Source organism: Talpa occidentalis, unplaced genomic scaffold (genome assembly GCF_014898055.3).
Source record: "Talpa occidentalis isolate TD23 unplaced genomic scaffold, MPIMG_talOcc4v2.1 talOcc4.13, whole genome shotgun sequence".
Lineage (NCBI taxonomy): Eukaryota > Metazoa > Chordata > Mammalia > Eulipotyphla > Talpidae > Talpa > Talpa occidentalis.
In genome coordinates this window covers 32410204-32430025 of record NW_023601322.1, presented here as the reverse complement: position 1 = coordinate 32430025, position 19822 = coordinate 32410204, and the positions used below count along the sequence as shown (strand labels likewise).

General features: G+C 33.5%; 1 protein-coding gene across 4 annotated transcripts in view; it reads right to left on the bottom strand.

Annotated features, from left to right (window-relative positions):
* Positions 1–19822, bottom strand: part of TRAPPC8 (trafficking protein particle complex subunit 8) — a 68311-nt gene that overhangs the window by 6439 nt on the left and 42050 nt on the right. For all 4 annotated transcript variants that reach the window (XM_037508692.2, XM_054694111.1, XM_054694112.1 and 1 more), the window contains 13 exons: positions 18367–18591; positions 17132–17240; positions 14548–14742; positions 14010–14140; positions 10920–10994; positions 10307–10433; positions 8431–8585; positions 6559–7001; positions 5385–5532; positions 3873–3969; positions 2681–2749; positions 2535–2593; positions 377–550 (listed from right to left, as the gene is read on the bottom strand). In XM_037508692.2, coding sequence (XP_037364589.1) covers positions 377–550; positions 2535–2593; positions 2681–2749; positions 3873–3969; positions 5385–5532; positions 6559–7001; positions 8431–8585; positions 10307–10433; positions 10920–10994; positions 14010–14140; positions 14548–14742; positions 17132–17240; positions 18367–18591 — 2007 coding nt within the window. The remainder of the gene's footprint in view (positions 1–376; positions 551–2534; positions 2594–2680; positions 2750–3872; positions 3970–5384; positions 5533–6558; positions 7002–8430; positions 8586–10306; positions 10434–10919; positions 10995–14009; positions 14141–14547; positions 14743–17131; positions 17241–18366; positions 18592–19822) is intronic.

The window sequence follows — 19822 nt, the reverse complement described above, 5'->3', positions numbered from 1 at the left end:
TACAGATAGTAAAAGGTAAGGGAAGTTAAAATAAAAGAAAAAAAACAAAGGAGGAGGGCAACAGAATACATGGAATGTGAACAGCAACAACTTGTGGCTGCTTGAGCCTGAGTAATAGGTACTCTAATACCTGCTTTCATAGAACTTATGTCCACAATATTCTCAGTACAACTTAAATAACAGTGACAAAGAATAAAGTCATTGAATTTGAATGCATTCTTTCCTTAAGGAGAAAAAAAAGGCCACTATGGAACTATTAAGAGGTTTAATGCTGAAAGTGGAAAATTTAAAAAGTAAGTATAAATTACATTTGTACTTCACTTAAGAATCAAGTATATATAGGTGAGGCTTGCTAAAGTAATTTAATAACACATACCTTCCATAATACAACAATATTCAAGTCCACCTCACTGCACTTCTGAATTAATCTCACAGCATCCTCTATTGACTGTTTCTCTGTATGCACAGATGGCTGGGCTTGCACTTTCTTCAATTCAGAGGATAAACTTCGATAAAAGAAGTCTGCACATGGGCTTGCTGAACTTATTATCTGTTTAAAAAAAAAAATCACTCAGCTACATAAATATTTTCAATTAAATAATCTTGCTAAAATTTATATTTCTCTAACTTATATATAGCCAAAAGGCTTACTCAATAATTTCTTGTCAATTTGGTTGTACAAGAAGACTTGCACAACTCTAAGACATGCACAACTAAAAATCTGTGTAAGTTATCCTGAATCTTACAGCTATTATATCAAAATAATTAAATCAAAATAATTCATCTACATTGTATGACATTAGCTTTGACATTCTAAGTATCCAGGCAGGATAAATAGTTTTTTTTCTGCTTGTTTGTTTTTAAGATTTATTTTATTTATCTATACATACAAGAACTGGGGTGCAGGCCAGAGATGCAGGCCTTCCTGGTGGCATAGAGGTTAAAGTTTCAGCATTATCAATCTATGCCAGCCACTGTGGCATGAGTATAGTTTTTAACTACTAAGGTAACAGAAGTATTTCTCATACAAATACTTAGAACATAGTACACTATCCAATGAAACAATGCAAATAGTTACTGGCATTAACTTGGCTTTCATACTTGAAAGAACATGAGAAAAAAAATTTAAATGGGCTCAGAACTTGTAGGATTTTCCTTAATTAAGAGAATATTATGTTTCACAGTAAAATCTCTACAGTTGTAATTTCCTTCATTAGAGGCTATAAAATGTAAATGCAAAGTCTTGAGTTAATTATTAAATATACACATTTCCCTTTTAAAAGACAAATTTTTCTGGTAACCTACTATTCCCACAGTTTCTCATTAATGTTATAGTGCTTTTAATTCAACCAGATTCATCAAAAGGGAAAATATTTTTGTTCTTCAATACTCTATACAAAATTATTTAGCAACAAATACAATAGAAATTTTTCAACTTCAGTATAATTTAAGGTTTCTAATAATGTTCCTAGGGATTTTAAATTAAAAAAAAAAGTGAACAAAACAAACAACTGAGGTCTTGAAAGCTAAATTCAACCATTAGGAAGCACAGTGTCTCCAAGTCATACTTGTTTTAGAATTACTAGGCTTCAGGAACTAAGATATTTCCAAAATAGCTGTTTCTTCAAATGGCCAAAAGATACAGCTATGAACAGTCAGATATAGGCAAATGATTGAAAAGAAATATAAAAGGATGTTTGGAATCATCAAAAAGAAGAGAGCATAAAGAAAAGCTAGTATCAGTAATAGGTCCCAATGTAATTTTACACACATGGTCCAGCATTTTTGAAAGGTTTTCAAATCACCTCTCACATCTGAGGAGCTATATAAAAATGCCATTTCCAACATAATGTATAGAACTCCACCCACAACGTAATGTATAGAACTTTAGAAAAGGGAAGGCAAAGCTTTCATTTTTACAAAATTCTCTAGGGCAAAAATAAGGCTTGTAGATTTACCATCTCAACATCACCCTTGTTGCTTATAGCAATTTAGAACATCCAATCCGATCCAATCCTAATAAATCAGAATTTGCATTTTAACAAAATTCCCAGGTGATTTTTATGCACTTTTGGGGGAGAGTTTCAAAACCATTGCTCTTGGTGATTCTTACATAAAATTAAGTTAGAGTATCACCCTCCTAGACAATAATCATTACAAATCACAAAAGAGCTTATTATTTAGGTCTTAAAACCATATGATAAACCAAAACCCTCTGGTTCCACTTTCCCTAATAAACAAATTTCCTCATATAATCCTGTCTCTCTTTTTAATCCCAAGTACTATACTTATCTCATGTGATACTCTTGAAAGAAAATTAATTTCTAGTTTGAAATAAACTAACTTAAATGGCATAATCCATATAGCATTTTTGGTTTGTTTTAGGCATAAAGGCAAGTTGCAAAACCAACAAGGTTGATATGCTCATCCACCAAACTATTTGGGGATTACCAAAGTAATAGTTTTGCCAAAATAATCAGCTAGTTTGAAACTGTGACTCTTAAGACCAATCACTACTGTGCAGATTTGCATACCTGTTCATTTCCAAAGATGATATCTGCAAAGGTATATTTTTCTGAGGACTGTGTGGCAACTAAAAAACAGGGGAAAACAAACTAATCATATCATTGGCATGAAATATAATATTACCATTATAAGTATGCAAGTAAAGTGAATTTACCTTCTTTCTCCTTACATTGTATTGCCTTAAAGCAAAACTTTCCCTTCTCCCTACTGGCAAGTTTGGCATCTAGGATGAAAAGAGGAAATTTCAAAGATATTTCTCAGGTTATGACATGGTAAAATCTATTTTATTATTTAGCGTTCCTTAATCAAACTAGAAAATAATTCATAATTGTAAATAATGTATAATGAAAAATGTCTTCAGTCTGGAAATTCAGAAGTTGGGGGCTAAAGAGCCCACAATCCCACCACTTAAAATCATTCTTTCAGTATTTTCATCTGTTTGATTATGTCAGTATTGTTGTAAGTACACACTTTGCTATGATGCACTTTCCACTACTACACTTTTTTAATTTTTTTTTTTTTGGTAAACAAATTTCATTTTATTTTTCTTTAGGTGTATGTTACCACCCTACACCCACTACCAAGGCACACATAGTCCTCCACCATAGTCCATTGTGCACCTTCTCCATTTTGGTATCCCTTTCTCCCTACCCCCGTAGTAGCCTCAGTTCTATAGTCAGATTATTTCTAAAATTTGTTATTTGTTTGGTTTTATCTGACCCTTTGCTATGTTTTTCTACTATAGACACTTTTTAAATGCTAACATACATTAATGAATACAAAGGTTTGAGTATTCCCACTAAAGCTACACTGAATTTTTCCCTATTAAACATAATCTTGCAACAAACTGCTCTGAATATAGGGATTTTTCCATATTTTTAATTATAAATTCCAAAATCACGATTACTATGAGGCTAAGGATATAAATTTTATATACTTTGAATATAGTATACAATTCTTTTCCAAAAAGAGTAATTATCATTTCACCAGCCATGTGCTCTCATGTTACTGGCAGGATGATAAACTGATAGAAATAATCTTGAAAAACAATTTGTTGATATGTATCACAAGTGCGTATTCTGCTTAAACGTTACTTAGGAGGGAAACACACCTATCAGTAGCAAAGGAAATAAAAAAATCTTCCATTTCTAGTCTATGTATTTTCTGTACTGTTCAAATTTTTTACAGTGATCACATACTCAGGCACCTTTTTTACTAATAAAAAAACCTAATAAAAGTACAATGGAATGCTTAAAAAAGTAACCTATAATATTATGGAACTATTGTGAAAAACAAAGCAATTAAAATGTAAGAATTTATTATGAAGAGGAGAAAAAGGCACAAACCTTTGTTTTCAGAGAGATTTACAGATTTCTGTAACTTCCAGTGTTTGCTACTACTTGATACTTGTACTATATGGAATTCCTTAACACCCGCTTCACTCTATCAAAAAGAAGTATTGAGTCATTCAGGATATACAAGCACTAAATTAGAATATTCTAATCAAAACAGTATTTATACTTTGCCAGTGAATTTTTTTTTTTTTAAAGATCCATTTATTCATGCATACAAGAGCTGGGGCACAGGCCAGAGATGCGGGGGGTAAGAGGATCCACCAGAGACAGAGTGGGGAACAGAACAGGCAGACTGACTGAAATATACTGCTGAGGGGAGCAGCGGGTGAGACAGGAGAGGTCTGAATCGCCATGTGGGTTTCTCCCTGGCTGGCCGGGGATCAAACTCGTGCTGCAGAGGCTGCGGATTGCTTCACAGTGCGGTGTTCAACCCCTTGCGCCACCAGGGAGGCCCACTTTGCTAGTGAATGTTAACATAAGTTTTTATTTTAAGATAAATTAAAGATAGATATTTCAGAAAACTTAAATTTTTAAATCACTTTAAACATTCTTAAAACAGATACCAACATTTTATCCAAGAAATTTATTTACCTATAATGCATTCCTACTGGCCAAATTTTAAAATAACGAAATGTATTCAGTTATTATATTCTATCTATGAATTACTGGTAGTATTGAATAGATAAAAAATTGCCAATTTTTAATCAAAACTATAGTTGTTCTTCCTATTTTTTCTGTTATTTGAAATATCTCATTCCTATTCAGTCAAAAACCTTTTACTAAACAGAATCCCAATACACAGCCAATGCATATGAAATTATTTGAATTTTACAAAACTTTTTATTCTCCAGTGTTGATTTGAAATTATTTAAATTTTCTTACTCTTAATAATATTGATTTGAAGATTACCAAAATATTAACACATTAACCATAAATATACTCTTTCAAAAAGTGGTCTTACAAATTTATAAATGAAAAGGTACATATGAATGTACCAAGTATATCTTAATGCAGGAAGTATCTAAACTGAATCAATATGGAGATCCTATTTCAATCATAAGATTACATTCCATTCCTCAAGAATATTCGTTTTTATATTTTGTGTATATGATGAGATTGGCTAAATGTTTGAAATCTTTATATAAAGAAAATGTATTAAGTGAAGGATTACCCAGTTAATACCGAATATGAAATCCTTAACATAACTTTGTAAATTTACTTGGACAATCTTTGGATCCTCAATTGTGAGACTAGAGGCACTTTATCTCTTCTGGTTTGAATTGCTGAGAGACAGGGCTATATGTCATATGACTATTTACTGTATTTCACCAGCTCCTTATATTTTCAAATAACTGAAGTATAAAATTATAAAGCTAATAAAGAATTAAAATATTCCAACACACTATTTGAACATTCCAAAATTATGCTGTCTTGTGAAAGATTTAAACAAAGAAAATGTTTCAAATATAATTAAAAATAAAATCTAGCTTTAAATCAACTTACAGTATTGGTATTTTCCACATCCACAAAGACTAGCATATTGCCTCCTCTGCCCTCATCTTCCTCAAGAGAATTACTTCTGCAAACAGTAGCTCGTACATTCAAAGATCGGCTGGTACAAATGACTGCAGTGTGTCTTAATATTCTGTGACTAAAGTAAAAAAAAAAATGCACATTTAATCTAAGAATTCTCTCCTGTATCCTCCCCTATATTATGATTCTCTAATTCTAAATAAAGCTTCTACAACCTGGTCAATCTCAGAACCACTATATTCTAAAAAAAAACAAAGAATAATAAAGTAAAATTATCTATCTGGATAGCCTAGCAGTTTAACCCTCCTCAATTTGGAATGAAACTATATGAATCAGCCTTATTCTAGGCTTTTTCCTTGATCATCAATCTCATCTGCCTAGCACAGAAAAGAAATCTTCATATAGTAATGGCCTATTCAAGGACATTCAAGCCCCTCCACAATAGAGTTTCACATTTCAAGGACTATTCCTTTTATTTCTTAACCATGTGCTCAAACTATTGTATTCAGTTTACATTTCCTAATCTGTAAATCTTCATTCATACACACACACACACACACACACACACACACACATACATACACAGCCACTCTCTGGAATATCCACTACTCTTTTGCCTATCCTCCCTGATAACCAAATTCTGAGATCTTTATTTTCCCTAAAAGCTTGTTTCATCACTACTTCATTCCACAAAGCTTTCCCTATTTGCCTAGGCCCAAGTAGGCTCTCATTAAGCATACTCTTAAAAGACAACATTTATCAAGGATCTAAAATACACCTGTTCTGTTTTCAGTAAATCTTAGAAAATATTCTAAATATGACATTTAACAAAGTTATTCTCCATTAAGTTTGTAAAAATGACAACAGCATTATCACAAATAAATTTTGTGTAATATACAAGTCACAGATCTTTATGTATGTTAAGTTTGATTTCTTCAGTTATCCCATTATACCACTACCTAATCATCTGTTCTGCAAATACATACTTTTTTCTCATACATTCTTGTGACAATCTAAGACATAAACATATTGCATAATTTGGAATGGGTTAATTTCTTAATAAACAATATATATAAACAAATGCACTTATTTGAATTTATACACATATATTAAAAATAGAATAAAAACAATTTGTAATACTCACCGTATTTTAGGCTGCTTTTTAACACTTTCATAGTAAAACAAAAAGTTAATTTCATGAACACCTTCTTCATCTGGCCCACGTAACCACATTGGTAGCTGGACTGAAGCTCCAGGTAGAAGAACAGTGTCAGGGAGGGGGACAGGAATCACCTCTGGCTGACTTCCTATGCCAATGCCAAAGTCTACAGAAGAAGCTGATGATATGAGTGCTGGACACACAGAGGTAGAATCTGTCACAACAGTCTTGTAAGCACTACAGTTCTCAGAAGTTGAGGGACTTAGTGGTGTTAAAACAGCTGTGTTACCACCAAAAGTAAAGAACTCTGGACGTTTAGAAACAACCTTCAATCCAGTAAGAGGACACTTGCTGACATTGACAAATTCTACATATGCTTTTCGGATTTCTCCACAGAGGAGGCCTGTAGGAAAATGTATAAAGAACACCTGCATTGGAGGGAAAAAATATTATTATATTGTCTGTTAAAAATTCTGAATCTGTAATGAGTAACACTTTAAGATACTTATTTATTAAAAAATTTACAAGTAATTCTTTTTGATCTCTCCGAGTTTGGGGCAATTAACACCATTTTAAGAAAAAAGATGAGACAGAGACCAATGTTACTAAGTATGAAATTTCAGAGTTATGATTAAAGGTAAAATGTCAACAAGAGGGCTATTAGCAAAATTTCCACAACCATGTAGTTGTGTAGCAGAGAACTTACAAGTAATTTGACATGGCCATATGAATTAAGTAATTATCAATCAAAACACCCTAGTGTCAATTTGAAAAACAACTCAACTAGTTACTATACATCACTAATATGAAAAGATGCACTATAGATCTTAAAAGGTAAGAAAATACAGGTACAAGACACATGTTTATAATTTTAAAACCCAGGAAGCTCCAACCTCCCTCAAGCTTTTAATTACTCAAATGGGAACAAAAGCTATCTTGACTAACAGAGACTTTTTATGGCCTTTCCCATTTAGTGTGACATTCATGTGTTCACCCTAGTAATATTACTGTATTTGATTACTAGATGTTAGCACAAACCCAATAGGGGTTACACAGCACTTTACAGATGCCCATATACACAATTTCTAAAAAAAAGATTTTTTTTTAAATTAGCTTCTAATACACATAAGGCCTAAAGATTTCAGGTAAGGGATTGGGGACTTATACCTTTAAGGTAGAAATATGGGCTAACTAAGTCACACAGTAAGTTACTTGCATTTCAAAGATCCGTAAATGTGAAGATTGGAACTACACTGATAGTACCTAAGAAAAGATATTAGTAAAGCAAAAGTAAGAGGAAAATGTTCTAATAAAGTTAAGACTGGCATTCCCTAGGGTTTATGAAAATCCAGTGGCAAAAGCTGTGTTTCTTAATCTAAATTTGAATGTGAATTATAATCACATTCTAAGAAAATAGGTAAAATTTGGGGACATCAGAAGTTTCAAAAATGGATATGAAAAAAGGCAAAAGATTCCTATGGAAATTCAAAACACACTAAAAGGTAAGAGATGTTAACTAGGTTTAACATTATAGTGAAGATATCAGCTACATACTAATTAATCAGTATCAAATAAGCTTAACCAAGTTAGAAGTTGTCGGGGGAATGTCAATTGTTGGTTATATCAAAAACGGCAGCATAAACTTTAAGTACCATAAGGACACACCAAAATACACAAAACCCAGCATATTATCAATTAGGCTATGGCATAGATAAAACAGGTAAAATGGGAAGGTTGGTAGACTAAGTACAAGACCAGTGAAATATTCAATAACCTCAAAGTCTGAAAATAATTTACTGAAAACGTCATTTAATCCTAGATCAATTATAAGTACATGAAATTTTAAAATGGAAATACCTCCAAGAGTGGCATTTCCTCAGTAATTATGGGATCTAAACGTCGATCAGGCCCATATTTAATAGATGTTTTCTCCTCTTTTGTGTTGTTAAGTCGAGGACCTTGAATTTCTAAATCCTGTCTGCCTCGGACTGACATACTCAAAGACTGTTTTCCTGAAATAAAAGACAATCAGCATCCTAAAATAACTTGGTATGTTAAGTGACATCAATTTAGCATGAATATATGTGTGGGCCTCCCTGGTGGCGCAAGGGTTAAGACACAACCTGTGCAGCAATCCGCAGCCACTGCAGAACCAGTTCGATTCCTGGCCAGCCAGGGAGCAATCCACATGGCACAGCAGACCTCTCCTGACTCGCCCACTGCTCCCCTCAGTAGTGAGTGTACTTAGGTCAATCTGCCTGTTCTGTTCCCCACTCTGTCTCTGGTGAATCCTTTTACCCCCCACACCTCTGGCCTGTACCCCAGCTCTTGTATGCATAAATAAATAAATCTTTTTTTTTTTAAACAAAGAATATATGTGCATGGAAAAAAAAAAACTACAGCATACAACTATCTTTTCCTATAGAACTACTCAGAACCAAGAGTCTCCATGCTATTCAGAGACCAAGGTATATAATGTAAGATTTCCCATATTTATTATCATTCAAATCCCTATTAACATTTTATAAAACAAAGAGCTAACATAAGACTCATTGAAACTATGCTTAGAAAATGTGATTTATTTAAACTGATTCAAGGTCTCCTCCCACAAATGTCATAAAACAACATAAATTATGACATAGATACATATATTTGGTAATAAAGCAACTAGCTTTATTTTACTGACATAATTTCGTGATACTAGATTAAAATCCTACATATAAACAAGTAGAAAAGGAAAGGAACTTCAACAAGTTCTTAATACCCAGGTAGATTATCTAAATTTGGTATAAATTAGCAAGATTATTTATAAATGAACTTTTTATGGTGTTTTTCAACCAAGAATTACAAATATATAAGGTATAGAACATTATACTTGAATTTATCTTTTGTTTTTTTTACAGATTCATTCACTTATAAAAACAAGTTTGCAATGAATCATGAGATATGCAGACAAAACATTCAACTGAAGGTTAAAAGGACCAACAAATTCAACAGTTTCCAGAAGATTTCCTAGTATCAATAATCAGCTTTTGTAAATGCTAAATTCAAGTCTATCAATGACTAATTTGTATACATAAAAATACATATCTACCAAATTGAAAGGCTGGAAGTGAGGGATTGTAAAGTATACTCTACACAAAGGTAATATTAGATCTAGAACAATTCTCTGAATTAAAAAAAGTAATGAGCTATGTTAAACATTTATCTTGGTAGCTTTTCAGTTCTACGCTTTGTAAAAATTTATAAGTATATCATCTGCTGCATCAAGAATATCAGTTAAACCTAAAATCCTATGCTCTTTATAGGAAAGAGGATAATATTTAAGATGTTATATAGCCTATAATATGAAAACACTGGTATTAATGTTTTATAAGAAGACATTAGTAAAAAAGTAGGCTATAAGATGATTTTTATATTGCAGCAGATTTATCAATGGTATTTGGATCATCATTAGAAAATACACAGGGTAGAACCTAAAAATTATACAAAGAAAACAGACTTTAAAAGGGAATAATATCCACAGAAAATAGACTTTAAAAGGGAATAAAGCTGTTGAGTTTTAAGTTATGGCAGTTTAACATAATTCAAATTATCCGTTCTTGCATCTAAATGCCTTTATAAAAGGCACATTAAATTTAGTTAGAAGATATCTCACTTTTTACTTATTTTATTCTGTGGAGATATAAGTATTAGTTTTCTAATTGTTTACCAATGCTGTATGTAACTTTACCTGTGTGACATCCAGGAAGAGCACCAACGCCATCTACTGTCATAGAGCCCTGAACAGTGCCAAGATTATAAACAACTCCCAGAATATGCAACTCCCCTATATGATGGGGAAAGAGCTTCAGTCTTGCCTGTGGAGATATTTAAGTCACTTTTATTATCTGTTTTCATAATACATTAAATAGTACAATACCTGACACTATAATGCTGAAGAAATAACTCCTGACCTCAATTTTTTCAATTATCTTGTTGGAAAGCATTTTCTTAAAAAAAAAAATCTTAAAATTTAACCATTATAGACTTCATCACACTTTCAACATATTCTAGTCAACCAAGTATCATGTAAAATTACCACAATGACCCCCAGAAGAAAGCAAAAACTTTTCACCTCATTTCTCAAGAAATTAACAAACCAGACTACTGTAAACTGACTTTCATACCAATTTCCTTCTGAGAAATTCTAATTTCCTATTCTTCAAAATTTAGTTTTTAAGGAAAGTAGAATATTTTAAAAACTGGATACATAAGTTCATTTTTTTACCTTTTGATTTGAAAAATTTGTTTCATCCTACTTTTAAAAAGGCTCAAAAAAAAAAAAACCACAATAAAATAATTACCACTTTAGATTCTTCACTATTAATTAAAAATTCTGAAATAACTTCAGTTCCAATCATTTCAGGTTCACCTGTTGCCTGAAAAACAAATTATTTGGTAAAAGTCATTCTAATCAATAAAGTATCAGAATATTAATATACCTATATATCATTATCTAAGAACAATAGCAATAATCATAATTGCATTTATTAGGTTATTACCATGTACTAAGCAATATTCAAAGTATTTTATTTTCATACCTGGAGGAATGCCATATACAATGGCAGGCACTTGACATACTTTCATGTCATTCAGTTCAATTTAACTGAGGAGAATAAGTGATCTAACTCAAAGTTGCAGCCATCAAGAAGATAAGCCCCAAGGATAAAAATTCAGCTGTTCATTGCCAACAGCAGCCAAAAAATGGCCACTTAAATTCATCTTGCAATATGAGCAAATTTCTCCATCTTTTACTCTAACTAGCCTCTTTTTCCAAATTGGCTAAATACACTAGAACAAATAATACAGTCTTAGCAGATGCATAAAGACTGGTGAACAATAAAAGCAGTGGGAGAGACCAAAAAAGGGCCTGTCTCCTCCAAGTAACTGACAATTATGCTAAGCAAACTAGCTTACAGTGGGGATAAATCTGATCCTCATAAACACTGTCTTACTTTTACCATGATAGCAGCTACCTCATGGAACATATAAAAATTATATTTCCTAAATTTCTAGTTTATCACCTTAGTCAAATATCACTTGAGTCTCAGGAAAGAATGGAAAGAATTTGAAATTTATAGGAAGAAGTATAAAAGCATTTATTTTTATAATGCTTCATTAAGCATAACAAAATTTTCATTTAACTTTAATAAAATCTCCTTTAAAATCTAACACACTAGACATACTAATACACTTAAAAGGCTAACAGATCTGTTTATAACACTTTCCCAAGGGTGAACAGTTCAAACTCATCTATTTTGTGTTCCAAATGTACAAAAAAACATTAGAAAATTACTAAGGATACTGAAATTCAAGTCAGAATAAAAGCTGGAAAATTTCAAACTATTTCAGACTGTTCACAATGAGCACAAAAAGTCAGAAAATGTCTTCAATTAATTCAACAAGCAAAACCATAAATAAGGCTATCTTTTAAAAATCAAAACACTTTTAAGAGAAAGAGACCTAGGGCCTCCCTGGTGGCGCAAGGGGTTAATAAGCACTGTACTATGAAGCAATCCACAGCCTCTGCAGCACGAGTTCAATCCCTGGCCAGCCAGGGAGCAACCCACATAGCAAGGCAGACCTCTCCTGTCCCACCTATTGCTCCTCTCAGCAGTGTATTTCAGTCAGTCTACCTGTTCTGTTCCCCACTCTGTCTCTGGTGGATCCTCTCACCTCCCCGCATCTCTGGCCTATACCCCAGCTCTTGAATGCATAAATAAATAAATCTCTTTTTTTTTTAATGATAAGCTTTATTGTTAACATTGCCTTTTTTTTTTTAAAAGATTTATTTTATTTATTTACACAAGCACTGGGCACAGTCAGAAGCGCAGATGGGTGAGAGAATTCACCAGAGCCAGAGCGGGGAAAAGAACAGGCAGACTGACGAAGTACACTGCTGAGGGGAGCAGTGGGCACAGCAGGAGAGATCTGCCCACCATGTGGGACCCTCGCTGGCAGCTGGGGATCAAACGGCAGCCAGGGATCAAACCGGCGCTGCAGAGGCTGCGGGCAGCTTTGCAGCCCAGCGCTCAACCTCTGCGCCACCAGGAGGCCCATAAATAAATAAATCTTAAAAAAGAGAGAGAGAGAGAGAGAAAGAGACCTAGTTTTTAAAAAGTTCGTACAACAGACTTCTTTCCATTTCTCCCTTCATAAGTTAGCACCAAAATGTTAGGATATTTCCCAGTTTGAAAATGATTTTATCACATTACTAAAGGTATGCCTTAACAATATATACTAGTGGAAAGGAAGAAGAAAGGCAAAAGTTGTGTAAGAGATACTGATGTGTAAATTAATGAATAACTAGGTAAAAACATTTTAGGAGAATTTATTTCTACCAGATCAGTGACAAAATTATTTGTTCAAGTCATTCTTGTACAAAAAACAACTTTACTATATAATGAACTTGTTCTAGACATGGATAAGGAACAAAGATATATACAGTTATAAAGAATATAAAAAGATGAGGGCCTCCCCTGGTGGCGCAGAGGTTGAGCACTGGGCTGCGAGGCTCCCTGCAGCCTCTGCAGCACCAGTTCATTCAGGTCGGCGAGGGTCCCACACACACAAAAAATTAAAAAATAAATAAAAAATAAAATCAAAAAATTAAAAAATTAAAATTAAAAAAAGAATATAAAAAGATTCACAAAAGGGGAGGATATAAATACAAGAAATCTGACTTCATCAGAAATCAATGAGATGGAAAATAAAATAGTAAGATGGCATTTTTTCTATCAAATCAACATTTTTTTTTATGATTACGAATGCTTATTCAACCCATGCATGCAGTTGCTGAGAAGCTTGTTGCTATGAACTTTTGGTATATCAAAAGAGTATTAAAATATGTATTCCCTCAAATGTTCTAACCTTATGCCTAGGAGTCTTTCCTACAGAAATAATCAAAAGGATAAAAGCAATGCACCCAAATTCTTACCAATAATTTATAATGGAAACTTTCAAGACAACTAATAATGAAGGATTAGTAAAAATGTTTATATATCATATATATAATGAAACATTATGCAAAAAAGAAGTATTAAGATATTTTAATACAGAATATACAAATAAATCAACGAAGAACAAAAAAACCACACACACACAAGAATTCTATATATGATGGAAAAACATACAAAAGGACATGATTGCAAAGACACAGTAAAATGCTAGTGATTCTTTCTAAATAATGGAATATACATTTACTCATATTCTTTATGGTTCTTCTGAATTCTCAATTACCAACAATAAGCATATAATATGACCTTTAATAACTAGAGAAAATAAGCCAAAAAAAGAGTAATTATAACTCAATGAACAGAAGTTTCAAAATTATTATAGCATCTGCTAGGCTATTATTGAAACATGCATATTACAAATACCTTTTAATAACTTACTAGTTCTTTAACTTCTTCATTATCCTTTCTGCTGAAATTCTGATGCTGAAACTTCCAGAGCAATGACAAATCAGTCAGCAAAAGTGGAACCTTCAATGGGTTTCTAAAAGCCACTTCCACTGTTATTGGTTCTATAAAAGAAAGACTGTAATTAGTAATTTTAATAAACCTCACAATAATCCAATGCTTCAATTCTTTGAACACACTTTGCTTTCACAACTCTGCATTTCTACCTAGACTATCCTTTACCACCTTGTAAAATCCATTATTCAGGATTCAGTTTTAAAATTACCTCTAGAAAAGTCTTCCAATTTCTCTGTACTAAAGAAGATCATTCTCTCTTCTAACTCCAACAGTACACTGCATATACCTGTATTAGAACTCCCATTATTTGTTTTTATAAAAGAAATTCACTAAATTATAAATGCCAAATTTTTATCTTTGCATTCCCCCATAATTTTTGCCATATAATACATTATCTTGAATCTACTGTAAGTAAAACAAACAAAAAAAATCACTATAAATTCAAGTATATCACCTTCCACAACTGCCAGTGGGAATCTTGAGTTATCTGAATAACTATTCAAACAGTATTGCGTGGGATGGAAATTGGGTGGAATTACTCCTTTGTTAACCACAGCCACAACTTGTTCCTCAAGTTCTCGCCACTGCTGAGAGGATTCAGAGTCATATTCTTGATCAAGACTTACATGAGTGGCTGCTTGCTTTTCACCTAAAAAAAGTGTCACAATTAAATACACATGTTATGAACACCTGCTGCAAATGAGACATAACTTAAGTAAAAATCTAAGGTGCTCAAATAATTATGTATATGTTTAAAAAAAATACACACACATTCTTTTGTGCCTATTTCCAATTATCTGAAAGAAAAATATCCTCTTATTTACTCTAAGCTAACTAGATCTTTTGCTTATAATACTGAAATGCTTTTCCTCCTTACTTTAAAAGAATTTATTTTTCCTAGTCTTCTACAATTTTCATGTGAAACATTTCAAATGGATAATAAAAGGCATAGAGAACAGTTGCATATGAAGATTTAACAAATGTCAAGTTTTGTCATATAAAATAAGTGTATAGTGCTGATGACCTCTGTAACTCTCTCCAATCTCATTACTCTCCTTTATCACCACTTCTTTCTGGAGTTGGTCCAAAGTGGAGGTACAGCATTCTCATTCATAACTGCTTTTTTTTTTTTTTTACTTTACCAAAATAGTGTGTAAGCAATGCACAGAAATGATTTCTATCCTTCATAAAACTTACATAAATAAATATTCAATCTATCATTCTGTAACCTATTGATTCCCTAATAGGATTTTTAGTTTTTTCACTATTTTTGCTATTAAACACACTACCATTATAAACATCCTCATGAATATATTATTTTAATAACAATAAATTAGATCTCAAGGAAAAACATATTAAGTTTAGAACTACAAAGTTTACTTTAACATGCATTGAAAGTCAACATATTTGTACTTTAGGTCTAGTACTGTCGTTCTCAGACTCAATCTTAAGAGAGAAAAAAAACCCAGTATTTTAAAATCTTACAAGAAGAACAACAGAGTACCAGCAATTCTGTTTCTGTGTATTTATTTGAAAATTTCCATAATAACAAGTTCATAAAATAACTTTACACATGAAGATCTCTAACATAACTTTGCATAAGCAAAATGATGGGAAAATCTATATAACTAGCAAATGTTAAAATAAAGTACTTTATGTGAGCACAACAAAAATAATTCTTAGACTCTGTGAAAAATATATTGGTTACCAGAGGGAATTAAAGGAGGAAGGGGCCTCCCTGGTGGCCCAAGGGGTTATGCAACTCATGAAGCTAGCCGCAGCCACTGTAGTACAAGTTCGATCTTTGGCCAGGGAGCCACCCACATGGCATAGTAGACCTCTCCTGACTCTCCCGCTGCTCTCCTCAACAGTGTATTTCAGTCAATTTCAGTATTTGTTCCCCACTGTCTCTGGTGAATCCTCTCAACCCCCACACTTCTGGTATGTAGCCCAGTTCTTGTATAAATAAATAAATACATAAATCTTTAAAGAAATGGGAACAAAACAGACAGATTGACCGAAGTACACAGCGAAGGAGAGCAGCGGGTGAGTCAGGAGAGGTCTGCTGCACCTGTGGGTTGCACCCTGGCTGGCCGGGGATCGAACTTGTGCTGCAGTGGCTGTGGACAGCCTCATAGGTTGTGTCTTAACCCCCTGCACCACCAGGGAGGCCCACAAATAAATAAATTTTTTTAAAAATGTATTTTGAAAAAAAAAGGAGGGAGGAGGGAATAGTGGAGAGAAGAGGACAGCACATTGGCACAAAAGTTGGGTTGAAAGTGAGTGAAGCATGTGAACATGTAGAGGTTTGAAAATGTACACCCAAAATTATACAGATATGTAAAATGACAAATTAATAAATTATGAGGGGAAAATTATTTTAAGCGCACTAAATGAAATATATTACAGTCATTAAAAATGCTTATCAACTGGGACCTCCCTGGTGGCATGAGGGGTTGAGACACAGTCTACGAGGCTGTCTGCAACTACTGCAGCACAAGTTCAATCCCCAGCCAGGGAGATACCCACATGGCACAGCAGACCTCTCCTGACTCGTCCACTGCTTCCCTCGGCAGTGTATTTCAGTCCATCTGCCTGTTCTGTTCCCACTCTGTCTGTGGTGAGTCCTCTCACCCCCCCCATGCCTCTGGCCTGTACCCCAGCTCTTGTATGCATAAATGGATAAATCTTTAAAAAAAAAAAAAAAAAAAAAAAGATTTCAATGGTGTAATGAGAGACACATACTTTAAAAAAAAATGGTTATCATCATTATGTGAAGACATAGCTTTAGTCAAAGTATGTAAGAAAAGGCCCTATAATTATAGCTATTTTGCTATTATTGTTTTTAGTTTTTAAGGCTAGAAGGAAAAACGCTATGGTTTTAGTAACTATGGTAGTAGTTATCTTCAGGTGGCATGATGATAGGTAATTTATTATCAAATATTCTTTAACAACTACACATCATTTTTTAAACAAAGAAAGAAAAAAACTTTTAAAAACAATGTTTATAACACCAGGCCAAATAAAGCTTTACTAACCATCTGCTGGTCGTCTATCGTGGCCAAAGAAAACTCGTGTTGCTGAACTGTTAATATATGGTAAAGGAAGCTGCGGTAAAGGACCATCTGGTGATAGCTGACTTACATTCTAGGAGAAATACAGAAGAATTTTTGAGAAAACTATTTTTTGAATACTGGTTTCTTCATTTTTACTAAGGCATCAAAAATGTTAAACAGAACACTAAGAATTACTAGTACATCGATCATGACATTTACAATCAAGAAGCACTTTAGATATTTATTCTGGCCCAAGAGAATCTTCGTTAGGTTACCAGCTAGCTAGCTTTCTCTGCACATTAAACTTCCAAACATTAATTTAACATGCATTTTACTTTCTGTGATTCACTGTAGCATTCTATATGCCAACAATCTAACTCATGATTTCAAATTAGAAAGTATGAAAGAGTAGTTATGTTCTGCAGGACAGATATAATATTTATTATTCACAGATCTTGACGAAAAAAAAAAATGTAACTACTCATTGTTTCTTCCAATTAATTTTTCTGGGTTACACCATAATAATTTGTCTATTTCCCACAGGTCTGTACCTCCTCATCTTTCATAGGGAAAGGAAAGGAATATAGTTTTCCAAAGGATGGTAAGAGGAGCCAATATTTTGTAAAATTAGTTGTAATTCAGAAAAAAATAAATCTGAAGGAACAGTTCAGGAAGCTTGTGGCATCATTTTAATTTTTTTTAATTCCAAGAATAGCCACAAATCAAATGTTTATTATAATATTAAGATTCTCTTTTAAAGAACTGTGAGAGGGTAATACAACACAAATTGTGATCAAAAAGCCTAGACTGCTGGGTTTCCCTGGTGGTGCAAAGGGTTAAGATGCAGCACTGTGAAGCAATCTGCAGCGAGTTCAATCCCGGCCAGGGAGGTGACCCACATGGTGCAGCAGACCTCTCCTGACTTGCTCACTGCTTCCCTCAGCAGTGTATTTCAGTAGATCCACCTGTTCTGCTCCCCACTCTGTCTCTGGTGAATCCTCTCACTCCCCTGCATCTCTGGCCTACAGCCCAATTCTTGTATGCATAAATAAATAAATCTTTTAAACAAAAAAACAAAAAACTTAGACTGCTATACTTCATTATGACAGATAATACATTTTAACAAAACCATTTGATTACATTCCTACATATACTATTTGCTAAAATAATGACTTAAATATAATTTTAATATCTACTTCCTGAAAATAAGTATTCACCTTGTAAACATAAAGATATTCTCTGAGGAAGGCCCCTTGTTGAGCAGCAGATTGTTTGCTTTCATTAATTAAAATATGTCTAAAAGCAGATACAGCATTGTCTAGTTGCCTAAGGGTGTAAGACTGGCGCCCAATAGTGAAGTTAATATGATCCTCTGCAAGAGACCAGCCTTTTCCTTTGTAAACTTGCATGGCTTGACAGTAGCAGCGCAAAGCATGCTTTTTCTGTAAGAAAATAAAACAAAGTATTAAGATCCAAATTTCTCTGGATCATAAAAAATGAACACACACACACACATGCAAAACCAAATACCAGGTAAGTGGTTCTTCCTCTAACAAAAGCTAAGCAGATGAGAGAAATGAAACTAAAATTTATAAAAATCCCATTTCAATTACTACTAAAAAGCAAGAGATGGTGGCGCAGCGGTTGAGCGCTGGGCTTCGAAGCTGCCCGCAGCCTCTGCAGCGCCAGCTTGATCCCCGGCCAACAGCGAGGGTCCCACATGGCGCGCAGACCTCTCCCACTAACCCCTCAGCAGTGTATTTCGTCGGTCTGCCTGCTCTCTTCGCTGCTCTGGCGAATTCTCTCACTTTCCCGTGCTTCTGACTATACCCAGTGCTTGTGTAAATAAATACATAAATCTTTAAAAATAAATAAATAAATAAAAAGCAAGAGATCCTGAAGCAAATATAGCTACTTTGTCAAGGGCAAGAAATCTAAGAAGTAAGAAATAATAATGACTTCATTAAAAACTATCGGGGAGTTTCAAGGGCAGTAACACATGGAATCATCAGAAAAGCATTCTTTTCTTTTCCCATTGCTATATCCTGCCACACTCATGAACATAGTGAGTAACACGGTTCTCTTGACAAAGAGACAATGAAAGTGAATCAAGATCATGTGCTATGTGAGAACATGAAGTAGGAAGACAGTCTCTCTCACCTGTGATACTCATTTCGAATCTCATCATGAGAAAAAACCTAAACTGAGGGACACTAAAAATAACTGGTCTACAATCTCAAAAAAAAAGTCAAGGTCATAAAAGTCAAAGGACCTTTTTGAACATGATCCTTCTCCTATAAAGGATATTTATGAGAAAACTGTCAAATCCAGAATGGGGTCTGAGGGCTAACGAGTAATACTATATTATATTATATTCTTAATTTTGATTGTTGTATTAAGGTTATACAGGAAAAAATTTATTTCTAGGAAACAGAAAATATATTCTGAAGTATGTAATAGGACACAGGCTGATAACTCTCAAATGGCTCAGGAAAACAAATGTTCCTGAACTGTACTTACAACTTTTCTATAAATTTGAGAATGTTTCAAAAAAAATTTTAGGTGCTATTTCTTGGGGGGAAAAAAAATCTCTACTCTGTATCTAGCAGTTAGTAATGAAATACAAATACTAAGTCTTAAAAACTGATACATACAGAGAAACAACTGAGTGTG